Source organism: Leucoraja erinacea, chromosome 4 (assembly GCF_028641065.1).
Source record: "Leucoraja erinacea ecotype New England chromosome 4, Leri_hhj_1, whole genome shotgun sequence".
NCBI lineage: Eukaryota > Metazoa > Chordata > Chondrichthyes > Rajiformes > Rajidae > Leucoraja > Leucoraja erinaceus.
In genome coordinates, this window is record NC_073380.1 from 61,507,904 (window position 1) to 61,530,335 (window position 22,432).

Here is a 22,432-nt window from a genome sequence, read left to right on the forward strand (position 1 = left end):
TGGTGGATTAAACTATCTGAGTTAATAATATTGCTTTTCATGAACCATGATCGGTATCTTAATGCAGATATAGATACTTTCTCATGGAATTATTTATAAGATTAGATTCCTGCTTTGACATTTGAATGTAGTCTTGCAACATATGAAAGCAAGCTTAGTGTCATCTAATCAGTACTTTATGGTTTGCTTCAACATTCTTTCATGCTTGGAGATGACTTGCAATTTAGTCCTTGCCCATTTTAAAGAAAATCAGTTCTGGGAGACTGCAATTTAAAATTCTTAGTTGTTGGACTATGAATTATCAATGGATGTGAAAAAGGAATATTAAGAATCAGTTGCATCATTAGAAATATGACTTTACAAATGGATGTCTAGAGAGCAAGGACCTTTTTTTGTGTAACTTGTATCACCCTTGACAATACCTCTGCTGGATTACATTTCTTGTGATTTATGGCTACAGAAATTGTTTTTTAACTATAATAAGTTATATTAATATCAATGCATATACAATCTAATTCACATTTTCATTTGGCTATACGAGGGTTGTATGCTGCTGGCAGGGCGGAAGAACCCTGATGTTCCACTTGAAGGCTATCTCGTGGCTCCAATACAAAGGATTTGCAAGTATCCACTTCTGCTAAAGGTACTCAATGTTGATAAAAGTGGTACCATGATAGATATGGATTTTTTTGTGACCAGAACCATAGATTGCTTCCTCTGTGACATTTAAATATTGAAGTAATATTAAGACCAAAATTGGTACTGAGATTTAAAAAAATCAGTAATTTTCTTTAACTTTGAGCCATTGTCATTAAATAATTTCACTTTTAATGGGCAGCAGTGTTTGTGTAGAATTTTTGGTGCTTGGATTGATATTCAGTACGTGCGCAACTCAACCCAAACAGTGGATGGTAGAAAAGAAATATGGATGCGTCAGTTGAAACTGTGATTTAGCTAAGTAAGACTAACTATGTTAAGTTTTCACGAATACGGAAAAACTTGTGTCTTTCTTAAAAAAGAACAAATTTATGAATCTTTGGAATCGCTTGAAACTTTAATTGTTTAGGCAAGTGTATGTTTTTGCATCTTTATCTTAGTTATTTGTGTTTATATTGCGAGATTTGAGAAGTTTGTTACTGTATTAAGTTTTTTTTATCTTGTAAGATGAGAACAACAGTTAATGGTAGACTGTCTTTTATTTTTCTAAATTGTAATGTTCATGGTAACGAATTAACATTTTTTGAGAACTAATATGAATCAGTTGTTAGATTTATTTCCAGTTCATGAAATTTTCGTTGACAAATCTTTGTAATTTGTTTTATAACACAAGCAATTCCAAAGTATTCATAAATGTTATAACATAAAACAAATAAGATTATTTCTAAACACACGTTTTATTATTATTGATATAACTGATTTTCCATTCTCAGACTCACTAATAAAAGAGTCTTATTGAATACTTTGAAGAGAATAATTACCAAGAGGTGAAGCATAATTTTCTTTTGCTACTGGAAATAAACAGAAGTTAACATTATTAGGAATTATTTTCGTGAGGAAATGTGCACTTGCATTTATTCAGGAATTGATGAAGAGGACACCAAAGAGGCACAATGACTATTCAGCAGTACTCGAAGCTCTTCAGGCCATGAAAACGGTTTGCTCCACCATTAATGAAGCCAAGCGACAAATGGAAAAGCTGGAAATTCTCGAAGAATGGCAGTCACACATTGAAGGATGGGAGGTATGTCTGCTCTTTCTATTTTAAACTTTTGTAACCTTGAAGTTAAAGTTCAGCATGTTCCCAAACATGATGTTCTGTTTAATGCTAGCCCTGAGCAATTGCTGCATCGTGTATGAAAAAGTATGAAATTCTTTGTCATAGTATTGCTTCACATAATAGAAATATATAGCACATTGATTGTGTATTTGGCCTGTTACATTTGCGCTGGGTGTTTGTAAGAACTTTTCATTTCATCCTTCCCTACTTCTCTCCCCCTTGTTAAAGAACATGTTTTGGAATTTTAACCCAATGACATTAAAACATTGCAAAATATTTTAAGTCTGCATGGTGTATGAATGAATGAATGAATACTTTATTGTCACATGAGACAAGTCACTGTGAAATGCTTTGCTTGCATACCCAAGGTATGCATGTCGCCATATAGGTATACACAGTATCTGCTCCAGGCCCCCCCTTTGTTTTCCCCCTCATGGCTACCCACCCACACTCCATTGTCCATTGTCTATTGAGGTGGTGGAACACTTGAAAGTATTGATGTTCCAAAATTTCAGAGTTTTGGGTGATGGTATTTGCCGATGTAAGTGTAATAAAATAAACTTTAGTGGATTGTAGCATGTGTATTTTGTGTATTTTTAAAAATTGATATACAATGTAGCTACTGCTATGATAAGGAACCATTCATTTTTTCATCTTTAATTTCAAATATCATCTTGAACCCATGAAGACCCTTGGGGTAAATGTTGAGGTAAAGTTGTTGCTGCAGTTTTGTTGCACAGGGAGCTTCAATAAATATACTCAGCCATGGTAAAGGAAAGTTTTGAGTAATTGGGTCATACTTAATCGAAAGTTGTCTGAAGGTCAAGGTTGGTAGCAATGTGCTGATGAATGGAAGAAGCATGGTAATTGGTCCCATCCCGAAACTTCACCTATCCTTTTTTTTCTCCAGACATGCTGCCTGACCCGCTGACTTTCTCCAGCACTTTGTGTCTATGGTAATTGGATGTTTAACTACCATGTATTTGAATGACTGGGTCCACAGCATTGTGAGGTAGAGAATTCCAAAAACTCATGACATGCCTCATTCTTAAAAGACCACTTCTTCATCTCAAATGGCCAACTTATTATTCTGAAAGTATGCTCTTTGTTTTAGATTTCCAACCCCCCTCCCCTCAGGGAAAAAAAAGAAGTCCTGATACCATCTACTATATATGTATTACAGTACAGGAGGAGACCATTTTGCACATGTGATCCATGTCAATCACCAGCAGAACAATCCCATTAGTCCTGTCCCTTCTCTCACATGCCCATCAACTCCTGACCTTCCAACTTTTACCTTGTCCAGCCATCCTTCTTAGAATCTGATGTCTCTTTTATATAATCACTTCTCACCTTTTTGTAAATGCCAATGAGACTCAAAATGAACACAGCGTTCAAATGGGGCTCAGTGATGTGCAGAAGTTATGTGACTTCTCAATTTTTGTGCTCTACTCTTTGCCATAAAGGGCAGCATTTCAGTTGCTGCCTTACAAATGTCTTGCTGTATCTGAATGCTGGCATTATTGATGCGGCATTGGAACTGATTGGCAAGGTTGTACTCGTTCTTGAACAAATTCATTCAACCATACTTTATCCACTTTTGTGGCAAAAACAGGAAAGCTGACTTATCTAAATGGCGGCCGATTAGGAAAAGGGGAGATGCAACGAGACCTGGGTGTCATGGTATACCAGTCATTGAAAGTAGGCATGCAGGTGCAGCAGGCAGTAAAGAAAGCGAATGGTATGTTGGCATTCATAGCAAAAGGATTTGAGTATAGAAGCAGGGAGGTTCTGCTGCAGTTGTACAGGGTCTTGGTGAGACCACACCTGAAGTATTGCGTACAGTTTTGGTCTCCAAATCTGAGGAATGACATTATTGTCATAGAGGGAGTGCAGAGAAGGTTCACCAGACTGATTCCTGGGATGTCAGGACATTCTTATGAAGAAAGACTGGATAGACTCGGATTGTACTAGCTAGAATTTAGGAGATTGAGGGGGGATCTTATAGAAACTTACAAAATTCTTAAAGGATTGGACAGGCTAGATGCAGGAAGATTGTTCCCGATGTTGGGGAAGTCCAGGCCAAGGGGTCACAGCTTAAGGATAGAGGGGAAATCCTTTAGAACCGAGATGAGAAAAACATTTTTCATGCAGAGAGTGGTGAATCTCTGGAACTCTTTGCCACAGAAGGTAGTTGAGGCTAGTTCATTGGCTATATTTAAGAGGGAGTTAGATGTGGCCCTTGTGGCTAGAGGGATCAGGGGGTAAGGAGAGAAGGCAGGTACAGGATACTGAGTTGGATGATCAGCCATGATCATATTGAATGGCGGTGCAGGCTCGTAGGGCCGAATAGCCTACTCCTGCACCTATTTTCTATGTTTTTTATGTTTCTAACCATATGCTGGGATAGTTGTTTTGTTTGCTTTCTGGCTTTGGAAAAGGATTAAACAATTAATATTCCAATTTGGCGCCCATAACATATTTTACTACAGAATGGCAAAAAAACTGGAGATGTTCATTTTAGACATGGAACAGGAAATATAGTATCAAACTTTTCAGTATTCTGTTAGGCACAAGGAAATAAAACTTTGATAATTGTGTTATTAAGTATTTCTCTTACTATGTGTTAACTGGTCTTTCGGGGAGATTATGAAAGCACACAGAGCCAGAAAATATAGTGTAGAGATTAATAGCATTTTTTCAAGTGGGTTAAGATTTATGGAATATTCATGGCATTTCAATAGTAGGTTGGACAGATGATTTACAGTTATTCTTTCTTTGCTGTTGATTCCTATGAACAAAAGTTACTACAGACAAACTGAGATAACAAGTGATGTATATCTGCACCACCTATGTTAAAGTTATAGTTTAGAAAGTAATTATTTAGTTAAGGGGGAAACAAAACACAGTGAATATTTTTGTGCCTTGCTTCTGCATGGTCAAAAAAAATCTCTCACTTCTCAGCCAAGATCTTTATTTCATTCATGTTGCAGTGAAATAAACTGGGGAAGCTGCAAATAAGAAAACTTGTGATAATGTAGCTGCACAATATGTTGGTGATGTGATGCTGCACATGCGTATAGTGTTCGGTTTTGGTCGCCCTGCTATAGGAAAGATGGCATAAAGCTGGAAAAAATGCAGAGAAGATATAGGAGGATGAAGAAAGGAGGAGCCCGAAGGCTGAGGGATGGGAGGAGACAGCTTGAGGGCTGAGGAGGGGGAGGAGACGGCAAGGGCTAACAAAATTGGGAGAATTCAATGTTCATGCCCCCAGGATGCTGACTTCCCAATATAATGATAGGTTGGGTAGGCTTGGACTTTAATCCTTGGGCAGGAGGCTGAGGCGGCGATCTTCTCGATGTGGTTAAAATCATAAGGGAAATAACGCATAACCAAAACTAGTAATTTGTGAAAGGTGTCTTCACAACTTACAATTGTATTGAATTGCCAATCCAAGGTTGTGCAAATGTCACAATCAGAAGTGGAAAAATTATTTGTGACAATCCAAATAACATCTTGCTTATATTTAATTTGCATTGTCACAAAAATCAACTCGCAAGAAAAATATAAATGGATATTGAAATGGAACACAAAGCAACTTAATGTTATGAATGGTACACAAATGCTGGAGAAACTCAGCGGGTGCAGAAGCATCTTTGGAGCAAAAGAAATGGGCAACGTTTCGGGCCGAAACCCTTCTTCAGATAACATTAAACAATTAATGTTATCAACAATGATTATGAAAGACAGTTCAGATAAAACCAGCATTATGATGAATTAAGTGACTTTATAGCCAGCATTGTTTGAAGGTCAGTTGTGGATGAAAATAACGTCTAGCATAAGAAGTACACTTATCAAAACATCAGACCTACTAATAAAATAACACTTGTGGTTTACTTTATCGTATAATTTCAAATTAGATCCAGAGCTTGGTCTGGAGCCAAAGTAGGAAAGGAATAGAATCAAGAAACACTTTTGTGTGGCAAAGTTGATGTCAAATGAAATCATGTCATTCATTTTCCACAACCCCTCCTATAAATGATTAAGCCAAAGCAACCAAGCCTCCATTTGCAGTAAGTAGTGCCTTTCAACTTCATGCCACCATTTGTAGTGAGTGGTGTCTTTCAACTTCAAGCCACACCCAAGCCATCATTTGCATGAAGTAGTGCCTTTCAACTTCAAAGCTCCCAAGCCACCATTTGCAGTAAGTACTGCCTTTCAACTGCAAGCCAAAGCACCCAAGCCACCATTTGCAGTAAGTGGTGCCTTTCTACTTCAAGCCACAATTTGCAGTAAGTAGTGCCTTTCAACTTCAAGCCAATGCACCCACGCCCCCCATTTGCAGTAAGTAGTGCCTTTGAACTTCAAGCCAAAGCAACCAAGCCACCATTTGTAGTAATAGTGCCTTTCAACTTCAAGCCAAAGTTCCCAAGCCACCACTTGCAGTAAGTAGTGCCTTTCAACTCATGCCACCATTTGCAGTAAGTAGTGCCTTTCAATTTCAAGACACACCCAAGCCAAGCATTTTAGAACCAATAGACATTTTTTTGCAAGCTTTAGAACCAATAGACATATCTTTGCAAGCTTTAGAACCAATACAGGCACTTTTTGCCAGCTTTAGAACCAATAGACATTTTTTGCAAGCTTTAGAACCAATATACATTTTTTTTGCAAGCTTTAGAACTAATAGACATTGTTTTGCAAGCTTTAGAACCAATAGACACTTTTTTGCAAGCTTTAGAACCAATAGACACTTTTTTGCAAGCTTTAGAACCAATATACATTTTTTGCAAGCTTTAGAACCAATAGAGACACTTTTTGCAGTAAGTAGTGCCTTTCAACTCATGCCACCATTTGCAGTAAGTAGTTTTTTTCAAGCTTTAGAACCAATACACCCAAGCCAAGCATTTTAGAACCAATAGACATTTTTTTTTGCAAGCTTTAGAACCAATATAGGCACTTTCTGCAAGCTTTTTAGAACCAATAGACATTTTTTTTTAGGATCAATAGCTTTAGAACCAATAGACATTTTTTGCAAGCTTTAGAACCAATAGACTTTTTTTTGCAAGCTTCAGAACCAATAGACTTTTTTTTGCAAGCTTTAGAACCAATATACTTTTTTTTAGAACCAAGCTTTAGAACCAATAGACATTTTTTTTGCAAGCTTTAGAACCAATAGAGACATTTTTTGCAAGCTTTAGAACCAATAGACATTTTTTGAAAGCTTTAGAACCAATAGACATTTTTTTGCAAGCTTTAGAACCAATAGACATTGTTTTGCAAGCTTTAGAACCAATATTTTTTGCATTTTTTTGCAAGCTTTAGAACCAATAGACATTTTTTTGCAAGCTTTAGAACCAATAAACATTTTTTTGCAAGCTTTAGAACCAATAGACACATTCTGCAAGCATTTTAGAACCACTAAGGGCACTTACATTTGAGTAGACATGTGTTCAGTGTTATTCACAGCTCGGAGAAACGTGACCCTCTGCCTTCCTCCATCTTGAAGAGACTGTGTGGCACACCACTTCCTGGTTTTATAGTCCCTCCCCTCTGCCGCCAGCGGGGGCAGCAGAGAGAATGGGGAATTTCGTAAAAACATTAATATCTCTCATTTTTAATCGACGGGAAAAATCCTCGGCACATATGAGGCAGAGGGGGGCTCTGAGTAAGTTGGCCAAAAATGACGGCCGTAGGTGGCGGCGTTCTCTCAGAAATCGCAGCACAGATGGCCAAAACTGGTCAAGAACAGACTTTTAATAATATAGAAGATATGTAATACAATGATCACACAAGTCATACATACTTTCCATACCAAGAAGAAAGATATTTCTATAAATCTAAACAAAGTCTAATGTTTACAGACCTACTAAAACACAATACATTTCATAAATTGTTTTACTACAGTTTTACACAGCTTAAAATACTATTATCTATGTATTAAAACATTAATTATATGAGTTCGCCGAATTACGGTTTCTAAGTTCAAAACCCTCACACATCTCCCAACCAAGCATACATGGGTTGTAAATCTGTTAACTTAATTAATAAATGTTTTGTGTCAGGATACAGCTTCATTCTAATTTGCAGCCCCTCTCCTGCTATCTGGAAGCTGGATTTCCAATCTCTTTGCAAGGCCTTTTACAAATATTACAGAACAAAGCGTAATTTCACAACTCAGACCATTACATCAGAATTACATCTGCTTCTTCGACTTTCTGTAAACATAGGAAGGTCACATATCCTTCAATCTGATTCTCTTCCTCTCCAAGCAACTGTTCTACATCCGATCCTAATTACATCTCAACCTAATTATAATTTAACTTAGCCAAAGCTAAATCACAGAGTCTATTACATCTCAGCCTTGAATTCTGTCAAACTCAGCATTAACTTCACAGCTCAAGAATGTGCCATAGAGAAAGAGCAGATGACCTCTGGCCTAAGAAGAGGCTATATTCAGTAATCCATTCTTCAACACAAAATCATATAAAATACAATTTCCTCCAGCGTATAATTGCCTCAAAGCAATAAGCTGAGCTATGCAGGTTCAGATTAGCGTTTCTATGTTTTGATTCATCCGTTCTCTGCGTGTGTTTCATTGTACTTTATTTCTTTAGGATACACGTGTTTCAGAAAAACTTAAGCTTTTCTTTTGCAAATTACCTAGCTTATATAAAAGGCTTACACTCTGCTCACCCCGCAGATCCCAGTCCCACTCCGACTTCACTCAGAGGCTTCCAGTTCAACTCAGCAGCTCCCAGCTGGTCGTGCTGGTTGCTGCAGAAGCAGCCCGCAAGCCGCTGCTGTCTGTAGAATGCAAGGTTGTGGAGCATTTTGATAAAGTCTTCACATCTGATTGAGATTTATTGCTCGATGTCCCCAGAGTGATGTATGTAACAAACCATCATCTGAGAGAAAAATAAATTACCAGAATCTTGTTCTCCTCAAATTACTCTAATTCAGTTGGATTGATGCTCAGCTGTTGTGGTCAGAGCCTAAATAGATGTGAAGAGCAATAGAAATGGAGATTTCAAATTATAATTTTAGACCCTTTAGAAGAAGCAATGAATATTAAGGCTGATTCACAAAAACTAATATCATACTTTTATAATAATATATTAAATAGAGAATTACCCTCAACAGAGGCACTAAGAGAAGATTGGGAACATGAACTAATGAGAAAGATCTTGAAGGATAGATGGGAAAAGTATCTGATGAACACACATAATTGTTCCATTAATGAAAGACATAATTTAATTCAATTTAAAGTATTACATAGACTATAATTCAAAAATGAGGTTGAATAAATTTTACCCAAACGTCTCTCCCAGATGCGATAAATGTTTGTTTCAAAATGCTAATATAACACATTCATTTGTAGGAAGTATAAAGTTGAATAAATTTTGGAGCGATATATTTGATATACTTACAAAGCTTTTCAAGTCAAGAATAGAACCTAATACGGAATTGATTATATTTCGAATAATAGTAGAAGATATCAATTTAAATTATGACCAACATTTTTTTTAAATTATGGGTTAATAATTGGAAAGAAATTGATACTTAAATTTTGGAAAAATACAGCTATTCCAACTGTTAAAATGTGGATTAGGAATATGACGGACATAGCACACCTTGAAGAAATGAGACTCCGACTAATAGATAAATATGACCAATTCTTAAGGAGTTGGTCCCCTTTTATCGACTTTTTGGAATCATGTGATGCAGCGGTACCGTAAAGATTACTGATTTCAGGTCAGGTCGTGGATAGATTTACATCTCCGAATAAAGATTTGAAAATTTATCTTATAAGGGTCTTTTGCTCCTATTTCTACATTCCACTTTTTCTTTTCTTATATACACACTTCACATTTTTCTATTTTCTACTATCTATTTTTCCACTTTTTCTCTTCAATTTTTTTTTTCCCCTTCTTCTTGTCTTTCTTTTCAAAAACATAAAACTAGAGGTTGTACATAGAATGTATAATTACGTTATGACATAGTTGGCACCTAAAATTAGGTCCCACTGTATTGTTTTGTATTGTACTAACTTCTAATAAAATAATAAAAAAAAAAGAAATGGAGAGTGGCCATAGTGCCCAAGGCTTGATCCCTCTGGGTATTGTGGGCCACTGTAAATATCTTGCACTGGCGCCCTCTTCAGAAGTAAAGAGTCATTCATACTTCCAGTAAACATGGCATGTGGCATTGTGCAATTCTTCATATGATTGATAATTAGGTGTACATTTAAGAAGCAGAAAGAAGCGCCAAGCATTGGGATCCAGACATCAAGGACAACTGGCCTCAGTTTCCCGCTCACATTTGGCAGTTTTCTACATCTGAACCAGGGGCTGCTGAGCATTTTTTAAAGTGGGGGGGGGGGGGGGGGGGGGGGGGGGGGCTGCGTGATCACGGGCCTTTGGGGTACCCGGTGAGGGAGTGGAGCAACTGAGTGGGGAGAGGGTGTGGAAGTGGGGTGTCCCCCCTCCCAGGGTAGGGACTTTTTGAAATTTGATGTATTAAAATCATGTTTTAGTGCATTGTAGAAGTATAATTTCAATGTTTTTTGTATTAAGTATTTTTAAGAGGTAACTTTTAAGGAGTATTTTTTTCCACAAAAAAGGGGGTGGGTGTATGGAAAAAGCTGCCAAAGGAGATAGTTGAGGCAGGGACCATCCCAACATTTAAGAAACAGTTAGACTTTTGGAGGTATGGACCAAAAGCAGGTAGTGTAGCTGGGACATGTTGGCGGGTGTGGGCAAGTAACGCCGAGGGGCCTGTTTTCACTCTGTATCACTCTATGACTACATTATACCTCCACCATGCATGAATGCTTCAAAATCAAGTGATCGAGTTTTATTGCCATATACTCAAGCATAGAAACATAGAATATAGGTGCAGGAATAGGCCATTCGGCCCTTGTACCAGCACTGCCTTCAATATGATCATGGCTGTTCATCTAAAACCAGTACCTCTTTCCTGTTTTTTCCCCCCATATCCCTTGATTTAATTAACCCCAAGAACTAAATATAACTCTCTCTTGAAAACATCCAGTGAATTGGCCTGCACTGCCTTCTGTGGCAGAGAATTCCACAGATTCACACTCTCTGCGTGAAGAAAGTTTGTCCTCATCTCAGTCCTAACTGGCCTCCCTCTTTATTCTTAAACTGTGACCCCTGGTTCTGAACTCCCCCAACATCGGGAACATTTTTCCTGCAGTTACAGTAAGTGAAAATCTAGCAGGCAAGCAGGATGTTTTATCCTTTTTATGAATCACCAGCCCTGCAAACAGTCGCCAGTCCCGGCTCCCCGCATCTGTCCCCGCCGCTGCTTCAGCCCCGGCTCTCCAACACCCGCGGCCCATGCAGTTTATATGAGTTTTGACATTTTTGTTGATCACAGAATTTCTCATGACAAAGCGTGAGAAATTTGTGATCAGCGTGAGAGCATGAGAATTTGTCCAAATGCGTGATTCGCACACTGAAAGCGTGAGAGTTGACAGCCCTGTAACTCGGCACCTTCTGTGGAACTTGGTAAACGATTCAGCAGTCTGCAGTCACCTCTGTAACTGCCCAGTCATACCACTCAATGTCAACAGAGTGTCCTTATAAATAGCAAGGAGAGCAGGATTTTTGTGCGATCTGCTCTTATTTCTACCAAGACTGAGCTTTGATCCATCGCAGTACAACACCATTAGGCGCATGCTTGATGGGGGTGTGGTCGGGGGTGAGATAGGGGGAGGGGGTGTGGGAAGTAAGGAATGCTAATGGAACTAGCAAACTTGAAGTGGCTGCTATAAATTTGCCAAAGTGATCTATTCCAAAGTGTTGTTATGACTGCATTTAAATTTCAGAAAATCAATATTTGACTGAAGCTCTTTAAACAGGAAGTAGACCGCATTTTTTAATTCTGAATAAACAGTTTTGATTATTCAGAGTGGGTGCCAATGTCTCAGATCAAGTCCCAAGCTTTTTGTCATGGAATGGATAATATTTGTTTTAAAACATCGACATCTGGTTCTGGGTGAATAAGCTGAAATACAAAAGGGAAAAGCTTGAGAATTTTCTTCCAGAAGGAAATGCTTAGCTTGCTGCTTGGCTTTGAGGAAACGGAGGGTTATTTTTGGATTTTAACAAGATCAAAGCTTAGTTGTAGTTCCTGTGTGGGGTAAAATAAAAGAGTAAGTTAGTTACTAAGATCAGCATCATCAAAAGTCAGATGTTGGAAACCTGAAAATAAAACATAATGCTGGAAATGCTCATCAGGTCAGGCAGTATATGTAGCTAGAGAAACAGAATTAATTATTCAGTTCACTGACGTTTCATCTGAACTAACCAATTATTATCTGAAATTATTCAATTCATTGTTTTGCTCCATGGATTGAAAGTCCGAAGCAGTGATCTGCTTCTGACAAGAATGCTTCTCAATGACAGGAACAGGCATTCAAAGTCATCAGAAGCCAATATGTATAGATAATAGGTGTTGGCCGTGCCGATGACATGTACTCGGGTTGTAATTTAGAAGTTAGCTTGGGGACAAGAATGCTTTAGAAGCTTGCTTTTTCCCAGTACTCCCTTTTATTTTAATATTTGCTGCTTGGTTTCTTTTGAAGTCTAGCCAGTAAAACTGGTATGTTAAAAATGAATTATCTCAGTTTGTCAGACCTTTTCTCAGATCTCAGTTTGTCAGACCTTTTCTCAGATGCTCCATTGCATGCCAATTTAGAGCAGGTGACTGGATGAGCTTATGCCATTTAAAGACACCACAAGACATTAACATTTAGTGAAAGAGACACCTAGAATGTAATGTTTAAGAAGGAATTGCAGATGCTGGAAAAATCAAACGAAGACAAAAAATGCTGGAGAAACTCAGCGGGTGATGCAGCATCTATGGAGAAACAAGTATTTTTGTCTACTTTCGTTTCCTTTTCTCCATAGATGCTGTCTCACCCGCTGAGTTTCTCCAGCATTTTTTGTTTTGCCCCAGGGGTTGAAAGTCCGAAGCAGTGATCTGCTTTCTCATGCTTACACAGGGTTTCATTCGAGCTACATAAGAGGCCAATGACGGGAGGTTAATGTGGGAGGTGCACAGAGAATTCAAGTGATGGGCAATTGTAAGCTCAGGAGTCATTGGATAGGAATAAATTCAGCTGTTTATTTGAATATAGAGTTTTAGGACATCAAATCAAAATAGGCCATATGACCCACTGTGTAATGCCTTTTATTGTATCTATCTATATAATCCCATTTACCTACATTATGTTGCAGAATGATTCCAAGTTTATGGTTGACTTTCCCAATATAGAGGACGCCACTTCACTCTCCCACCATCAATGACAATCCGTCTGGTTTTGTATGTTCAACCAATCTTACATTTAACCCATTTGGAAGCTTCACACCCACTGCTCACAGCTTCCACATACTGCCAGCTATTCAACAATGACAGGCACATCACCTGAAAACTTTGCATCACACTGGGCGGCACGATGGCACAGCAGTAGAGTTGTTGCCTTACAGCGCCAGAGACCCGGGTTTGATCCTGACTATGGGTGCTGTCTGTACGGAGTTTGTAAGTTCTTCCCATGACCTGCGTGGGATTTTCCCAGGAGCTTTGGTTTCCTCCCACAATGCAAGTTTGTAGGTTAATTGGCTTGGTTAAATTGTCCCTAGGGTGTGTAGGGTAGTGTTAATGTGCGGGGATCGGTGGTCGTCATGAACTCGGTGGGCCGAAGCGTCTGTTTCCGCGCTGTATCTCTAAACTAAACACTGGCAAGAGTTCTTTTCAATGGCAGGAACAGGTGGCCCAGGAAAGGAAATCTGTAATTCTTAGCTGGTCTGGACTTCATATCTACATTTGACTTTGGAGCCACCTCTGCTCTTTGAAATGGCATTGAAAATCATCAGAAGCCAAAAGAGATAGATAAGTGTTAGTCTTGCCAGTGACATGTATGCAGATGATGTCGGGGTGTAATTTAGAAGTTAGCTTGGGGACAAGAGCGCTTTAGAAACTAGCCTTTTCCCAGTAAAATTTTTATTTTAATATTTGCTGCTTGGTTTGTTTCTTTTCAAGTCTAGCCAGTAAAACTGGTATGTTGAAAATGAATTATCTCAGTTTGTCAGAACTTTTCTCAGATGCTCCATTGCATGCCAATTTAGAGCAGGTGACTGGATGAGCTATGCCATTTAAAGATACCACAAGACATTAACATTTAGTCATGAAGACGCCTAGAATGTAATGTCTATTATGTTCTAACAACGATAAATTAAATAATTATAATTCAGTATTCATAATATTTGGATCAAACTGGATGAGGGGAAGGAAAATATTTTATTTTCAATCTCTCTAACATTTGTCAATGAAAGGATATGAGTTTTGAGAGTTAAAATAGATCAAAGGGTCGGTTTCAGACTGAGATAAAGAAAAATGGAATTATGAATAAACTGCATGCACATTAAATTTAATTTTATGTGTTTTAAATATGACTTAACTGGCACAGTTTTCAATTGGAGATTTTGGAAGTGAGAGTTCTCTGATTGTTCATTGGTTACTTTAGCAAAATAATACAAAAATTGTCCTCGGATTACCTTGGCCATCAGTTCTGTACAAATAATTTGCTAATCGAATTTTAAAAGAAAAGAAGTACATTGATTATTTCTTGCTTTGAGCTGTCAATAATTAATTTTATTTTGCTTTATATTTTTTTCAGGGATCCAACATAACAGATGCTTGCACTGAAATACTGATGCAAGGCACTCTACTGAAAATTTCAGCTGGGAATATTCAGGAACGAATTTTCTTCCTCTTTGATAACTTGCTGGTATATTGTAAAAAGAAGCATAGGTGAGTGCTTTCATTTTCACTGTTTATGATTTGGAAATGCTTTAAAGTATATCATGCTCCATTTGCAGTACATAATTTACGCGTGGCTGTCCTTCACAAGATTTGCGAATCCTAATATGAATTACCAGAGGAACCAATAATAGACAATAGGTGTAGGCCATTCGGCCCTTCAAGCCAGCATTGTCATTCAATGTGATCATGGCTGATCATCCCCAATCAATATCCCGTTCCTGCCTTCTCCCCATATCCCCTGACCCCGCTATCTTTAAGAGCCCTATCTAGCTCTCTCTTGAAAGTATCCAGAGAACCGGCCTCCACCACCTTCTGGCAGAGAATTCCACAGACTCACAACTCTCTGTGAGAAAAAGTGTTTCCTCATCTTCGTTCTAAATGGCTTACCCCTTATTCTTAAACTGTGTCTGGACTTCCCGCAACATCGGGAACATGTTTCCTGCCTCTAGCGTGTCTAAACCCTTAATAATCTTATACGTTTCAATAAGATCCTCTATCATTCTTCTAAACTCCAGCAAATACAAGCCCAGCCGCCCCATTCTCTCAGCGTATGATAGTCCAGACATCCTGGGAATTAACCTTGTAAACCTATGCTGCACTCTCTCAATAGCAAGAATGTCCTTCCTCAAATTAGGGGAACAAAACTGCACACAATACTCCAGGTGTGGTCTCACTAGGGCCATGTACAACTGTACCTTTGCCCCTTGCTCCAATACCCGACTCCTCTTGTTATAAAGGCCAACATGCCATTCGCTTTCTTCATTGCCTGCTGTACCTGCATGCTTACTTTCATTGACTGATGAATAAGGACTCCCAGATCCCATTGTACTTCCCCTTTTCCCAACTTAACATAATTTAGATAATAATCTGCCTTCATGTTTTTGCTACCAAAGTGGATAACCTCACATTTATCCACATTATACTGCATCTGCCATGTATCTGCCCACTCACCCAACCTGTCCAAGTCACCCTGCATTCTCATAGCATTCTCCTCACAGTTCACACTGCCACCCAGCTTTGTGTCATCTGCAAATTTGCTAATGTTATTTTGAATCCCTTCATCTAAATCATTGATGTATATTGTAAATAGCTGTGGTCCCTGCACCAAGCCTTGCGGTACCCCACATTTCTAAATTGCCGAGCACCTCGTCAAAAGTTGTCTGAAGTTAAGTTTGAAGAGAAAGAAATATGTGAAGGTGGGAAGGGTTGGAGCAGTGTATTTGCTGAATATGTACAGATGTGTCGAGTATATATTTGGTGTACCACATTATTCATCTTTAACAAGTTGAAACTATATAGTATCACATCTAATGAAATAGGATAATAATATCCTGTTCTCATAATCTGACATAAGAACTTAACTATATCAACCTGCGGAAATATGGGCTACCAATGAAAAACTTTATAAGCTTTATAGCCAGGCAATTAGATTTGTGAATTTATTCTTGTAAAGTGGCTCCACTCATTTTAATTTTGATTACAAATAATATAACTCAAACTGTAAATCCACTCTTCTCACTCTTACCCACAAGTCTAGTTCAGTCAAAAACCACTGAGACAAGCACTGGAACAACTAATCTTTATTTTTGGATTGCACTACAAATTCCCCAATACCAGTGGTTCTTAACCTGGGGATCATGAGCCCTTATAGGGGTTGTTTGGGGCTTTCCCGGGGATCATGAAGGGGACACAAATAACATATCAATTTGTTGAGCCCATGTTTAGGAACCTAACAAAGATACATACCACATACAGTATTTTGTTCGCTTATGCACGTACTGGTGCCAAAAAGGTTAAGAACCATTGCCCTATATGATGCCTAAACCTCCGCGGGTTCGATCCTTGTATATGCCTGGCCAAGCCCTTCAGCCTTGTACCAGCCGAAGCACTCCAAATGGCAGGGCTGCCAACATTGGGTGAGAGTTGGGAGTGAGAAATTGCGAGAGACCAAGCCCGAGGGAGCAGAGCGCCCGGGGGGGGGGGGGGGGGGGGGGGGGGGGGGGGGGGGGGGGGGGGGGGGTGGCAAATACTCGTCAGCCCCGCAAACTCACCAGTCCCGGCTCCCCGCATCTGTATCCGCCCGCTGCTTCCATCCCTCCCTCAGCCCCGGCTCTCCAACACCCGCGGACCATGCAGTTTATCCGAGTTTTTAAATTTTTGTTGATCACCGAATTTCTCACCACAGAGCGTGAGAAACTTCTGATCAGCATGAGGGCGTGAGAGTTTGCTTGAGGGTGTGATTCTCATGCTCAAAGCCTGAGAGTTGGCAGCCCTGCTAAAGGTCACGCAGTCCCAAGCGCTCTTCCAGAAGATCGACAAAGGACCTCGCGGGGGCTGCCTTTTATAGGTCCCCAAACCTTGAGGGGCTGAATTACATAAGGGTGGTATCTTTACAATCCAATCAATCATATTAATTACAACAGTACATTATAGACAGTTCCCCAAACCAATAACAGAGTCTCTCATACATTGTTTCAGGAGAAGCTTCTGGAAGAAGCTAATTTAACTTGAATAATGCAACATTTACCCTGGAATCGAAACAAACCTGCCAGGGCTTAACACTTTAGCCAATCAACAAACACCAGGGTAACTGTCTCGCAACATTATTTACAATATCTACAATTAGTTTGCAGTAATCCAATCACATCAATGCATTAAAGTTTGTTTGCAGAGTTTTTATACATTTTATCAATTAAGGGGAAATGAGGATCAACACCTGGATCTTTCATCCTTACATATCAATCTGATGCCCAGACTGGTTGGCGCCAACCACAGCCTGTAAATTTCCACTGACAAAGGTTAAGCAATTCTGGCAAATGCAGGGATCCTCGATTTTATGGTGTCTTTAATTTGGCCAATATTAACAAAACTAGTAAATAAATTTCATTGTAAGGAAATTACTTGTCTATTTCCCATTTTGTGTTTAAAAAAAACCCCCAACTTTTCTTAGCATTTGTTCTTTTTCATCATTCATGGTGGGCAGGTTGCCTCCGTTATAAAGTTGTGACTTATGTCCTGTTTCTAACACCAGACCACACAGAATGTTGCACTATTGACAGAGAACAATGCAGCCAGAATAACCAACAATTACATAAGATTTTAAATCAATGGTTTGTCTCTCCTCTCGGGTGGTTTCCTCTCATGATTGAAGAACCGTGAGGAATTTTCCCTTGAGTCTTGGCAAATATTTATTCCTTAACAATAGCTCAAAAACACATTATCCAGATATTGGATTTATGGGGTGGGACCTAGCTGGCATAAGTTGGTTATTAAATTGTTTATTGAATTTAAAAGAATATATTATCTGGGTGTATTGCATTTAGGGATCTGATAAGCTGCTGAAGAAAGAATTTCATTATTCTGTTGTCGGTACATATGACAACTAATCTCGCTTCATTCTTGACTGTCATGCAGCTTTATGAAGGAGTAAATTCAAACATTTTTTAATTCAATGTGAGGTGTTTCTAATGTTTCGAGGTCATGAAAGGTGCTTCATAAATATAGTTTTTAAAGTGTTTATTAGATATGGCAGTTTAGCCATAATTACCAGCTGTCACATACAATATTCAACAGAAAAAAAGCATAATATCATAATAGTATGTCACAATGTATGTTACAGAATAATAAAAGACTTAGAGTGGATGTGGAAAGGATATTTCCACTAGTGGGAGAGTTTAACACCAGAGGTCATAGCCTCAGAATTAATCTGTGGAACTCATTGCCACAGAGGGTTCTGGAGGCCAAATCAGTGGATATATTTAAGGCAGAGATAGACAATTTCTTGATCAGAATGGGTGTCAAAGGTTATGGGGAGAAGACGGGGAAAATGGGATTAAGAGGCAAAGATCTACCACGATGGGCCGAATGGCCTAATTCAACTCCTACAACTTGTGAACAATAGAATGGACTTTTTTTAAACAATGACATTGAAATTGACTTATGTATGTGTGGGATGGGAACCTATTGCTCAAAACCAAAATATAATATAGTTATGAAGTGGCTGGTTTAAAAAATACTGACAGATGCTTTGCATTAATTTCCATGCTGGTCTCGTGCTACTTGCCCCTGGTGTCCAGTCTGCAGTTAAGTTAAATATTAGCCCAACATTTCCATTCATGTACAAACTTGTACATTTGCGGACAGAAAAATGAAGCCTTTTTAATTGTATTACTTTTTCATTATTTCTTCCACCTGCTCCTTGCAGCAACTTTAAATTGCATCAAGTATATAAACCTGGACTGGTAATTTCAGAAGAACAGCTGGTAATTTCATAAGAGCAGCTGGTAATGCATTGCATATGCTATGCATTTGTTTGAAGTTCAAAGTTTATACTTCCTGTTCTCTTTCATTTTTAAAACCACCTCATTAAGCAAACAGTATTAAAATAGTATGAGTCTTAGTGAAAAGGGGATTTTTTTTAGCATTTGTTCGTGGAGTGTGGACATCATTGGCAATGCTGACAGATATTGATCATTCCTAATTGTTGTGAACTGAGCAGGTACCGAGTTGAGTTCACAATGATAATATTGGTCTGTTATGCATTCAGATCATGTCCAGATGTCTGCATGTATTCTCCCTTCTCTGCAAAGATGCGAGTGGCAAAATGCTCCATGTGATTCATGAGACTCCTGAAACATTGACATGCTTCGAAGTTTCACATGGGGAGGCGCATTATTGATCACCTGACACTGATGTTTAGATTTTAATTTGTCCTGCTTGCAGGATGTTAAAAGGTTGATCACATCACATATTTTTGTGATGTAAATGTAATGCATCGGGACTGAGAGGGAAGAGGAAAGATTGTCAGCATATTGCAGTGCAAGGGCGGATGGGACAGAGGCAGGTAGGTGATAGTTGGAACCAGATGACCAGATGCAACCAGGATGAGGGAGAAGCATGGGGGGGAGGATTGGAGGGGAAAGCAACGGGAACAAAGGGAGAAGAAAACTAGGTATACAGGTGCATATGTATGAGAGAAAAACACTCGGGTGAGGTTACCTGAAACATTCTCTGTGAGTTACTCCAGCTTTTTGTGTCAATCTTCGGTTTAAACCAGTGTCTGCAGTTCCTTCCTACACATTCTACTTTTTACGCCAGATTTTAATATCTGCAGCCTCTTGTTTTCTTAGATACATTTTTGGCTATCTTTATTTCAATTTTTTTTCATTGTTCATAGGTTAATGACTTGCGAACTGAAATGTATAGTTTTATTTAGTGAGCGCGCATTGTACTCCACTTTGTACCCATTTTATCACATTGAAGAAGAAGAAAAGTGTGTCAAATCAGGTTTTTAAAACTCAAATGTATTTAAAGATGACCAATGTGAGTGACGTCTCCATTCTCCCTTCACTTCCTTCCCTATTTCTTTAACAGGTTGTTCACTTACTTTCCTCCAATAGTCAAATCTGGAGAAGAGGTTCTGTACTTCATTATTACTGCAGCAAGACATCAGTTACATTGCAAGCATGAAAAGTAATTTTGTAAAAATTCTATTAAATTGTTGATCCTCCTCTGAAATTGCATAGGAATCTACCATTGTTTAATTGCATAGGAAAATTCTAGAATAAATAATTTACTGCTCTCCTACATATTGTGTCAAACGCATGCAGGAAAGCATCAGGTGGTGGGTATAAAGTGCTCTTCCAAATCCTGTCTTAATTTAAACAGTGTCACAGCAATAGAGTTGTTGCCTTACAGTGGCAGAGACCTGGGTTCAATCCAGACTGTGGGTGCAGTCTCCATAGCGTTTATACCTTCTCCCTGTGATTGCATCAAGCAGCATATGTGGATGGAGGAACAAGGTGTCATTGAAAGTTTGCAACCTAAACCATTAGCTTTGTTTCTCTGCCACATCTGATGAATATTCTGTTTTTTTTCTATTTTTTAAATCAGATTTCTAAAATTTGCATTTGTTTGGTTTTGTGAAAATCGTGGCTTTACAGGTAATATTAATTTTACATTTACAACTTCATAATCTAAAATCATCAGTTCATTTAAATACTATTCTTGTGCTCAATTAATTCTTATATTGAATACATAATGTGATTATGCCCTTGATAATACAGGAATACATTAACACTCCATAAAACTAAACATAAACACGTTTAGAATTTACTCTTGAAAGGAGGTAAAATGTTGGTTTGTGACCTGTTAAATAAAGGATGCAATACTTATACTTGCAGGCGTTTAAAGAATACCACACACACAAAGAAAGTAGCTGATGGACATCGGTATCTTTTTCGTGGCAGAATAAATACAGAGATCATGGAAGTGGAAAATGTTGATGATGGAACAGGTAATTATTTTTTACTTTGCTTAAACTATGTTTAAGGATTTTATTTATTTCTGTAATGGATTCAAAATGTCGCCAACTACAAATATTACCTTGGAGGGAACATCAATGCAAATAAATAACATTTATTTTTGCAGAAAATGAAATATTAATTTCAAATATTCATAAATTGTTTTTTTGGCTCAAAATTCCAGCATCTGTAATTTCTACATCTCTAGCCTTAAACATTAACTTTGTTTCTCTCTCAGTAAATGCTGCTTGTCCTTCCGCGTACTTGCAGTTATTCCTGTTTTTATTCTAAACTGGCCAACAGTTCCCCGAGTTCTCTCTCTTTCTTTATTAATGGAAGAACTAATGTAAGTTTACAATCACTGTTCAAGCACTAGCATAATATAATTGTTTAGAAATATTTTGGTTGGGATAAAAAAATACTTTATCATGGGAATAAATAGTGTTCATGCACATTCATTTACATATTATCATGTATTTCAATTAATCTACATCAATTAACTACTGAACTCACTTATTTTCATTCAGAACTTTCATTTATTCAGAGATATAACTGACTAGAATCATGATCTTTACCAATTTGGTGGTTGGAACATTATGACGAATTGCAATGTCAACATTGAAACATGGAAAATATCCGTAATTGGGTGGGATTTAGAAAACAGCGTTGTTATTTTCAGGGAAATTCTGAGCTTTTACCCACAGGACATTTTTTCTTTGATTTGCATTCTCCTCAAGGATGTGGGGGAGGGAGAGGGAAAACCAAAATGTTTGGCTGGTTTGGCAGATTTTAGAATTAACCTGTAAACATAGCTAGGCAGGAAAACTCTGGTCATTTTAGAGATTATAGTCACAAGCTAATACAATCTGATAAATTCTGCATTGACGATAAAGCATCCTAGAAAACTTTTTAAACACAATATGTGCATTAATTCCTTCTAAGTGCAGAAAACAGAATTGTCATAAAAATATAGAGAGAATTGGTAATAAGTTAAAGAAAAAGTTTATCATTGAGGTATTTTTACATAGCATTTGAGCACCTGATATTGTGACAATCTAAATCATTTTGTGCATTATGAAAGTAATGGTGTTGTAATTATAAATGTTTTTTACAAATGTTTCACCCACTTGGATTAATACTGGGAAACGTTTGGCCTCTGATACCATTTTAATAAGATTTGCCTAACACTTTATGTGCAAGACAAAATTTGCAGCTGCTTTGACATTTAGAAGGAAAATATTTCTAAGAGAATTGTTCAGCTTGATATTTTCCACTTTGCTCTTGAGGATTCTTGATTAGTCATTTAGATTAGTTTAGTTTGTAGATACAGCGCGGAAAACAGGCCCTTTGGCCCACCGGGTCCGTGCCGACCAGCGATCCCTGCATATTAACACTATCCTACACCCACTGGGGACAATTTTTACATTTACCAAGTCAATTAACCTACAAACATGTACGTCTTTGGAGTGTAGGAGGAAACCGAAGATCTCGGGGAGAACGT

The 22,432-nt window shown here is 38.2% G+C and overlaps 1 protein-coding gene across 1 annotated transcript in view; it reads left to right on the forward strand.

Moving 5' to 3' along the window:
• prex2 (phosphatidylinositol-3,4,5-trisphosphate-dependent Rac exchange factor 2) overlaps positions 1 to 22,432 on the forward strand; it is a 317,095-nt gene that overhangs the window by 59,169 nt on the left and 235,494 nt on the right. The window contains exons 5-8 of the mRNA XM_055634430.1: positions 542 to 643; positions 1,580 to 1,741; positions 14,484 to 14,617; positions 20,812 to 20,924. Of these exons, the coding sequence (XP_055490405.1) occupies positions 542 to 643; positions 1,580 to 1,741; positions 14,484 to 14,617; positions 20,812 to 20,924 (511 nt within the window). The remainder of the gene's footprint in view (positions 1 to 541; positions 644 to 1,579; positions 1,742 to 14,483; positions 14,618 to 20,811; positions 20,925 to 22,432) is intronic.